This window comes from Monopterus albus, unplaced genomic scaffold, assembly GCF_001952655.1.
Source record: "Monopterus albus unplaced genomic scaffold, M_albus_1.0 scaffold45.1, whole genome shotgun sequence".
Taxonomy (NCBI): Eukaryota; Metazoa; Chordata; class Actinopteri; order Synbranchiformes; family Synbranchidae; genus Monopterus; species Monopterus albus.
This window is the reverse complement of record NW_018127925.1, coordinates 1,072,160-1,082,131: the sequence shown is the minus strand read 5'-3', so window position 1 is coordinate 1,082,131 and position 9,972 is coordinate 1,072,160. Positions and strand designations below refer to the sequence as shown.

Genomic DNA, 9,972 nt, shown 5'->3' with positions numbered 1-9,972 from the left:
AAAAAATGAACTTAAATGATTTTAGCATATGGCTGCAATATAACAAAGAGTGAAAAATTTAAGGGGGTCTGAATACTTTCCGTACCCACTGTATGTATTAAACTCTAAGCCTCGAATGATAGTATCCTCATACTGCTGTATATGTGTAACCACGTACAGTATACGCCTTTTGTCTCTCAGGAAAATAACTGTGATAGATCAGCTGTAACTGGCACCCAGCAAAATCATCTAACAGTTTCCACTAACACCTTTTCATACAAGTTGCAATATGAAACGTCTTTTGTTTAAATTGTATACTAGACATTCAAAGGACCAAAACAGGTTTCTGATTTTGCTGGCATTCCATTTTTTGCATTGGGATAGCTAGCAGATGCACTGAACTGTATAACCACAGTGGGAATGATCTAAGCAGGAGGCATGACATACTGTACTGAAATAAATGAGCTACATCATATATACAACCCCTCATGTAACCAGATACAGATTTAAGGAGTGTACAGGCAGTCAAACACCAATGTAGTATTAAATGTTTCTTTCCTTCTGGAAAAGTGGGTAAATATTTTACTTTGAATTGACATAAATTAAATTAACAATGCTCAGATTGCACTGTAACTCCTTAAAATGACGATGTAATTAGTCCTGTGTATTGTAGACTGCCTTGGAACACAGCGTAATACATTAAACTATCAATACTGATAACTTGAGGCTTTATTCACTACAGCGTTAAGTCAGTTAAGTAATTGTTGGCTTAAAATGCAACTGATATTTTATCACTGTTCCTCTGGCGCATTTAATAGAAGCGGTCTAATAAAAACAAATCCAGTAATATGACACACTGACATTTGTGAAAATATAAAAGACCAGCAGCAAATAATTCTTAATCTGTCTAAATCACAATCAAGGTAAGAAAAACAGGCTCTGATGATGATGAAATAAAAATGCAATCCATCAACAAAAACAATTAAGTCTTACAAATTAACCAAAGCAGTCATTAAGATGCATTGGTCACATATTGTTCTATAGAATTATATTAGTATAACCTGAATGCAGCTGCTGTTCTGGAGGACTGCTGATTTTGCCGTAATAGTGTTTGCCTCCAATGTCGACCTCATAGGACCCATTAACTATGTGCTGTGCAAGTGACATTGACTTTTTTTCAAGCATTAATAGAAAATTTCCTTTTGTTATCATGTTTTTTTAAAATGCTCTCATTGTGAAATAAACATATTTGGGTCCTTTAATTATAAGAATGATCAAAAATAAAGCATCATGTAGACAATTTAACAGTGAATTCCTTTATTTGAATACATTTCTTTTTGTCTGATGTATGAACAGAAACATCTTCATCACAAACAGTCCAAAATGATCTGATTCTATTTCAATAAACCACATTATCCCAACTTATTAATACTGCACAAGTGATTATGTTGTGCTACGGAGTATGTCTACAGAACGGCTTTGGCTACATGATCCAACCAAACTGCAGCAGAGTTAAAAATCATCTTGGTGCAGATCAGTTCACAACAGTTCCATTAATCATTCACTTAACCTAGTATCCTCCCTTTGTGCATTTTAAAACCAATATGGCAGCTCGATTTCCCTCAGTGTGCAACTAGGACCTGACCTCAGTGTGCATGTTGGCTGTGGGCTTGTGCTCTGGGACTATCCAGTGTAGTTTATGGTGGTAGTAGTGGTGGGGAGGGGGGGACTCTTCCTGGAGATGTAAAGAGGAGGGACATGGTGTAACTCGGTAATTCCCAGCTGCTGCTACACTGTCGCTCTCTCTGCTGTGCATTGCTGATAGTTTTGGACATGTTCAGCACAGATGATCTCTCTGCTTCCAGGATGATGCCACGAATCTCCAGTAGTGACTCTTTGAGGGTTTTATAAACCTCTGCTGTGACTCTCCACTCAAACATGCAAACAGACAGTGTACAAGTGCTCAGATCTTTTACTTCAGCAATACCACAATAGAAAAATGGTCCTGACCTGGATTTGAAATATTAAAAAGTATTAACATCAACACATGCTCACAGTATTTGAAAGTGATTATGCAGAATTGCCCATTTGAGAATAGTGTATACCATAGTACAGCAATAATAGATGCATTCCTTTAATGTTGCAGCTGGTTAAATGGGGCACACATTAACATGGTGATATACTGCTAAGTAGTCTTTTTCTCCCAGGGCTCAGTAAATACTTATCTTAACCTATAATATATCATGATTTATTTGTTGATTATCATTTGCCCTATTAATCTACAATAACTAGTTATCCAATAAAATGGGTGGATTAAATTGTACAACACCTAGTGCTCGTCCTGGGCTCTGCATTTGTTCCCACTGCCCTCCACCTGCTTTGGAGGAGCTACAGGAGGTAGTACTAAAATCAAGTTTCAGGAACGTGATGGGGAAGGGGGCGTGATTGATTAAATGTCACTATCTTCATGGCACAAGCATTAGCATTACAAGCACGGTGTGTAAACACACACCCGCTGGTTTAGGGGTGACTTCACTTGCTGGTGTACAGATAAAACAAGGACTTCGGTGAGTGGACCGTGGGAATGGATGTCCCCTTTCTGCAAGTTTGCATTCTGTTCTATGAGCTGCTTGATAAACTGCTCATAGTCTCAGGAAAAAAGCCAGTGGATTATACAGTTTATTAGGTTCTGAAAGTGAAAATGCAGCTTTATTGATTACTGAATTAGGAACCCTGCACATGTCAGGTGATTGTTGAGTTTCCTCTCATGTTTAGCACCACAATCTGTAGAGCGACTGAAATGAATACATTAAAATAGACCTGACAGGCACATTCTTTGGCATTGATCACACAGAAAATGTATCAAATCACAGTATATCTAGTTTTGTTCATGAATCCCATGATGAAGTTTTCAGAGCCAGCAAAGATCTGACAAAGCCCCAGGGTTTAATGTGTAATTACTAAGACAGAAGAGACTTTTCAGTGATGTCAGTCAGGAGGCTGATTCCTTATGCTTTGGTGTAACCAGCTGAAAGGGTGGGTGCGCTAACAGCAGTTGGCTGTCCTTTCACTGGGTTCATACGAACTCGCCCAGCATCATGGATGTCTCTGTGTCAGAGCTGCTCGGTACACACATTGACATTAGGTTAAACTTGAACTCTCGCAGTTTCCTGCCCTCTGTCTTGCTTCAGTTCAGGATGCTCTGGAGTCTCTGCGGTGCCTCCTCTGGTCTAAACACTGCAGCGTCCTATAAAGACAAACATTAAGAATGGTTGCAGTATTTTTGAGAAGTTGCTTTTATAACCAGAATGTACAATAAAAATCTCACCAAATGATTCCAGCAGGGATGAAGAGGATTAAGGCAGCAAAAATGAAGGTGAAGCCCTTCATGAAATGGCGGGTAGCTGGGTACAGGGAGTTGAAGACACCACTTCCTGCCAGATAACATAAGCTCTCCACACAGGCAACGGCAGCAAACAGGGCACCTGGGAGAAAATACACACAACCTGATGTATACAACCTGCAGGACACAAGCTGTCCCCAATTATTGTTCAGGGACTCATTCCACCACAATACAGCTGACACACTGAGCACTGTGTTTTCCAGGTGTGTCCTAAAAGGTTTTGGTACAATTACCCTGTTTCACTGTGATGTCAGCAAGTAAAAGGTGCAATTCTGGGATTCTTTTTAGGGGCCTCGCTGGCAACATGACAGCAGTAAGACCCAACTTGGGCTCAAGTGCAGAATCAAAGAAGCATTTTATTATAAGGCCAGTGGAGTTAGTGTTATCTTCAGTATGAGATCCCTTAAATAAACTATACAATTTCAAACTGCAGTCTGTACATTGTATATTTTTAAATACTATTGTCACATCTTTAAATTGTTGCAGTGTGCTGTGTTAAAAACAGTCTGTTTCATACACGTAGTATTTGTACATGACCAGTGACTGACCTTGCTCTGATGGGTCCACCAGCTTGGACAGCTTTGACCTGATCACAGGCGTTACAGCCATGAGGAGGAAAGACAGACCATAACCTGGTGACAGACAGGTAAACTGTTCAGTATCACTGAAATACACAGGAGTCTGTCTATAAAACAACATTATTACATTTCAGTGAAATGCCATTAAATGAGTATCTTGTGTAGTTGGTCAAATATGTCATTACACCCTAAATGCCAAATTTGCTTATATAAATAATGATGTCTGTGCTCATTAGTAGAATAATTAGACTTTTAAGTCATCTCACTTGTATTGTCTCCACTTTCCTTTTATTTGTGAATTACAAAAAACTTTGACAGAAACAAAAGATATATTTTCAACCACCCAAATAATATGAAGAACAAGGCTATTTACCAAACTTCTAGAGGTGACTAACTCACTCCAGTTTCTCTCACCTGTGAACATGAGCTGGGTGGTGTCAGCTACAGAGAAGACCACCAGCCCGATGAAGTTGGAGGCCAGAGCCACAAGAGCCACCCAGGAGTCCTCTAGGCAGTACTGCATGACCCTCAGTCCCAACAGACTGCTCAGGTAGGACAAGTGCTGAGCTGCTGATCCATATCCAATGAGGGTGGGGCCCCAGCACAGCGGCGAGCTTAGCTCATACAGCACAAACAGCTCCCTGCTGCCGGAGTGCACAGCCACCACCAGAAAGAAGCACAGCGTGTAAAGCCACAGCTTGCATCTGTGAAATCTCCCACTGTCCTCGCTGCTGCTGCTGCCTCCTGTTGAGTAGAGGTGCCAGATGGCCTTATGATGACGAGTGGTGAAGAGCTTTGCACTTGGGTCTGGCAGGACAGACTCACGAACAAACAGGTATGCGTACAGAGCTGAAGCCAAGTTGGTGGCCAGGACCAGCCAGAAGGGGTTGATATATCTGGTAAAGGCATAACTATTAATAATGACTTAAAATTCAGATGCAAGTTGATTTTGGACTGAAGTGAATGAGGCATCTTATAGGCACTGTGACTGGGCAACAGTACACATCTCTTACCCTTGTGCCTGCCGCCACTGCCCTCCGATTATGCTGGCAAGCATTCCTGAAAGTCCCAGACAGGCCTCTAGCACTGCCATCTTGAAGGTGCGGGACCTTCTGTTGCTGGTATCTGCCATGTATGCAAAGCAGCCTGCAAGGATAGTGTTAAAATCACCTGAAAGGCCACTGAGCAGCCTGCCTACTAGAAAGTAGACCACAGGCAGCTTCAGATACATCACCACTAGGTAAACCCCTGCTTGCAGGGCCAGGCCAAGGTTGGGGAGAATGAGAACTGGCCTGCGACCTGCGAGGTCACTCCATGAGCCCAGGAAAGGCACCATGAACAGGCCTAAAGAGAAACCCCACAGGTTGATGTACAGGTTCCAGTGGGCTGTTAAGGTTTCCACCTCCTGAAAAAACAAGAACCAAATGTGACCTGGTCAAACACACTGTGTCAGATAACAGGGTGTAGTTGGATACTTTTGAGTTGCATGTATATGATACATTAGACATCACTAAAGTCATCTTTGTAAGGACATATTGTAGCGTGCTGGGGGAGCGCCACAGACAAGAACAAATCACATATGGACTGATACACGCCCAGAGAGCGAGGCCTGTTGGCGGGTGTTCTTGGGGGAGGAAACTTTTGGGTCATAGTGCCAGTGGATGAGTTATTTTGGGGGGAAACTGTGTGTATATAAGTTCTGATGTTCAGTGTTGTGTTCTGTAATAAAAGCAGAAGTTATCTGGGCTCCTGTGGTGTATGGGGCATGGAAGCCTGACTCCACTGTCATTCCTTGACAGAATCCACTAGCTTGCCACAATATTATTATTAATAGTAATATTTTCTATTATGTTTCTTTGCCATTATATGTAATGTGTACTTCCATGTTACGATTTAATCCATTACAAGTAACTAATAATAATGTAACACTGAGTGACTTACTGTTGTGAAAGGGATTAGGACATTTAAGCCTGTTTAAAACCAAATATCCAGATGTGCAGAAAGGAGGAGAAGAAGAAGGAGGAGGAGGAGGCGAAGAAGAAATAATACAATCCCGCTGTTTAGTTTCCATCCAGACAGCGGTACAGCAGGTCTAGCTCACAACTCCTATAGTCACACTTATCAAACCTGGACCTCATTAACACATAGACTCCAGTTCCTGTTTAAAACTGTGCTGGCTGCACTGGGAGACATTTTGCAGTGTAATTACGAGGGTAAAAGACGTCGACTACCTTTTGAAGAGGGTCCAGGGGTACGGAGCTGTTGCTGCACTCCGACCTCTTGGAGCCGTTATAGCCGAGATCTTCACTGATGCGGTCCCACAAATACTGAGTGACCAGCGGTGCCTGCAGGGCCAGAGAGAACATGGAGAGGAACATCACCGGCTCCACCGCCACCGGCAGCGGGCACGTAAACGGTGGTCGAACGGAGCGGGTGGTGGATACATCGTTAACAGCCTCCTCTTGGTGGCCGAATGAGTCGTCGTTCGACAGCGGGTCGTCAGCTGATGTGGCGTTGAGAACATCTCCGGGAATGATTGGTGCGATGTCCGACTCGTCCATGTCGCAATAGGTCAGGATAACTGTGTATACATTATAAACGTTAACACAGTTACACTGGTATTTACAGCACGACACGGGAGAAACAAGCTAACTTGCTGCCTAATCAGCTTTTAACTAACGCCAAACTCGTTATGTGAGACTAGCCGAAAAGCTAACTTGCTAGCTAAGCACCCACGCGCTGATTTGTTGACGCTGCTGTTTCTGTTTTGGTAGATAAAATGATAAATGAACTCCTTTTCTAGGTCACCAGCTCAGCTAAAAGAAGGAAACAATACTGGCGCACATTAACGTGTGGACGGACTCAGCGCCCCCATCTGGACCAAGAGGGGAACTACACTCTAGTTTTGTGTCTTTATTGGTTTGTTTTTTTTTGGCTGAGACTGGGCAGGTATAGCTACTGTACATCAACGCTGCTACAAAGTACAAACCATGGGCATAGCCAAGATTTTAGAAATACCGAGTCCCACAGGGGGAAAAACCCCAGCACACACACAAAACAACGTTTAAAACAACTAAGGGTATCTATATGATTTAATGTTATTACATTACATTAATTTATACATACAGTACTGTGAAGTCAGCTGCCAAAAGTTAAGGATGCTTTAAAATAATAATGCCATGAAACTAATATTACTAAAATTTCATCAGAAACTTAAATTAAATTAAATTAAATATTAATATACAATAAAACATACACTAAAATCATATTATGACTGCTGCTACTATTTTAGCAAGTTATACTTAGCTGCAACAACTAATCTTAAAATCCAAGGGAAGTGTGATTATTAGGAGTAAGCAGTGCAAAGGTCTCAGCTGCTATAAAAATCATGTGTGCATGACACAGCAGGGAAGTTTCAACCTGTCATTTGAACAGAGCATATAAAGAGCTGATTTTGATATATTTAGAAATTAACACAAAATCAGAAGCAACATGAATAAAACATCAACCTTTACTCAGGAAGATGTGTATTTCTATAATATACATTGTTTTCCAATACATAGTAACATGCAGTTTACTGGGGATGTTGTATTAATTCAGGTTCACCTTGAAACTGACTATACTTGGTATTTTTAATAAAATGAAAACCTATTTCTGCCCTTGATTGTGTTTTTAGAATTCATTTTCTAAGCCACAAGCTATATTTGAAATAACAAAGAGAGGGATGGTTACAATAGTACTACATCCAAATCTGTAGCCAAAATTTGTGAGACAACTGCAGCGAAATGAAAGAGATAACCTTTGATCATCAAAACAGATAAAAGGAGTTTATCTGGAGGAAGGTTTATAGCTTTACATTGCCTTCCTTGCTCTAGCATGTCCAGGAAGGGCCTCTGTCAGTGACCCTGAACACTGTGTAATCTCTGACCACAATAAATTGAAAGGTAGGATCATGTTCAGGGGCTCAGTCAGTTTCAATAAATCAGAGACCACAATCTCTGTTTTTTATTCAGCTCATCATAGCTCATGTCAGTTTGAATGAAGATGTTATGCTTCTTATCCAACTGTTTCCTTTATTTAGAGCACAGTGCAAAAGACAAAAATAATTACTAATACACTTACAAATACTACCTCATGTAACAATGTTCATGAATATACAGTAAATAGAACATGCAGCAACAGAAGTGATTATATCAATACATTTTTTTTTTAAAGCATAATGTCTTTTGCTTGGACTTTCTTTAAAGCTACAAATCAAGCAGCGGTTTTTTTTGGTGTTCACCCATACCCATTATAGGACATTAGTGCAGAAGGAGACTCACTATAATTCCCAACACGTTTCAGAAATATATATATACAGTATATGTGTCTGAAATTGATGGATGGTGGTGTACAGGATCAAATTAACTGAATCAACGGCATCTACTACTTTTATCCTAAAAGTACTGGGCACCTACGTAAGACAGACTTTGCTCTGTGTACTTTGTTCACAAATTTTCATTGGTGTCATCCAGTGAGTTCAGGGAAAAAGTTGGGATGTTACACCCTGTCCATCTACAGAGCTTCAAATCAAATGTATTGTATTTGGTTACTGCAGCACAAAATAGTAATTCACTACAATAAAATAGCAACTGTGCACAATTGTAACCACTTTCAAATAAACCACATCAGTAAATTATGTTTCAAAAATTTTATTTATACAATTCATGTTTAGAAGTGTACAACAAGGCAATAACATTTTGAAGTTAATTTGATGAGTTCAGTAAAGGTCAGTTGTAAATGGCTCCACTGGTAAGGAAGACACGTTATATGTCACTTTGTAGTGATCAGCACTCAAGGTTTAAGGTTTTGAAGACATTCACTGTTGTTGAAACCCTAACAAGTTGTTGCTGCAACTGAACCTTTTACATTAAAACCAATAATTTATGAGGCTATGCAATCTTTATGTCAAAGAGAAGAGTGTGGCCATCTTACAGCGTAGTACATTAATTATTAGATGTATAGACATTTACATCACAGTATCTTCCTCATCCCATTTAGCTTTCCTCATTAAAAGATATCTGATGTCAAAGTGTAAGAAAAAAGCTAAAAATGAAAAATGGCTCATAAGAAAAAATATCAAAATTTTACAAACATGTTAAATGTTAATTAGTTTTAATTGCTAGAGTTTCAGTTTTCTGATGGTCATAGTGATGATAGGTGAATGATGACAGTTGGCAAAGCTCAAAGAAGGTTGCTGGAGAAGGTTTAAGGTGGAGCAGGTTGGAGCTACAGTTAACTACCCGATCTGCAGGCGGAAGTGGAGCCTGCAGAGTGCTGGCAGAGGCTGTACGTGGAGAGTGGGGCTCTAGCTGTCTGTCAGAATCTGCAGGTAGGGACGGAGCTTGCAGGGTGCTAGGAGCTGTAGGTGGAGTCTGAAGCTGCTGCTGCTGTCTGCCAGAATCGGCAGGGTGCTGGTGGAGGATGGCTGCAGGTGGATGTCAAGCCTGCAGTGCGCTGGTAGAGACTGCAGGCAGAGGCCAGGGCTGCAGCTGTTGACCAGAGGCTGCAGGCATGAGGCAGAGTCAGCAGGGTGATGGCAGAGCCTTGAGGCGGATGTTGGGGCTGCAGCTGTCTGTCAGACTCTGCAGGTGGACGAGGAGCCTGCAGGGTGATGGCAGATGCTGGGGCTGCAGGTGGCAGCGGAGTTTGCAGGGTGCTGACAGAGGATGGAGGCAGGGACTGGGGCTGCAGCTGTCAGCCAGAACCTGCAAGTGGAGGCGAAGCCTACAGGATGCTGGCAGAGGATGCAGGTGGAGGTTGGCACTGCAGCTGCCGGCCCGACCCTACAGGTGGAGGCGGCGCCTGCAGGGTGCTGGTAGAGACTGCAAGTGGAGGCTGGAGCTGCAGTTGTTGGCCAGACCCTGCAGGTGGAGGTGGAGCCTGCTGGGTGCTGACAGAGGATGCAGGCGGGGATTGGGGCTACAGCTGTAGGCCAGACTCTGCAGGTGGAGGCGGAGCCTGCAGAGCACT

General features: G+C 41.9%; 1 protein-coding gene across 1 annotated transcript; it reads right to left on the bottom strand.

Moving 5' to 3' along the window:
* Window positions 1-1,297: 1,297 nt before the first annotated feature.
* slc46a1 (solute carrier family 46 member 1) lies at window positions 1,298-6,724 on the bottom strand. The gene is made up of 6 exons (XM_020600196.1): window positions 6,192-6,724; window positions 4,974-5,365; window positions 4,375-4,856; window positions 3,931-4,014; window positions 3,308-3,464; window positions 1,298-3,226 (listed from the first exon to the last, which is right to left on the bottom strand). Exons 1-6 carry the CDS (start codon window positions 6,519-6,521, stop codon window positions 3,172-3,174), a joined length of 1,500 nt encoding a protein of 499 aa, XP_020455852.1. The 5' UTR covers window positions 6,522-6,724; the 3' UTR covers window positions 1,298-3,171.
* Between the last annotated feature and the right edge of the window lie 3,248 nt (window positions 6,725-9,972).

What these genes read in the sequence shown, in the direction of transcription:
- slc46a1 (XM_020600196.1), bottom strand. Translation starts at nt 6,521, where the DNA reads ATGGACGAGTCGGACATCGCACCAATCATTCCCGGAGATGTTCTCAAC. An exon ending in CCCTGGACCCTCTTCAAAAG is followed by an intron (nt 5,366 to 6,191) that starts GTAGTCGACGTC and finishes TTGTTTTTTCAG; the next exon opens with GAGGTGGAAACCTTAACAGC. An exon ending in CACCCAGCTCATGTTCACAG is followed by an intron (nt 4,015 to 4,374) that starts GTGAGAGAAACT and finishes GTCTGTCACCAG; the next exon opens with GTTATGGTCTGTCTTTCCTC.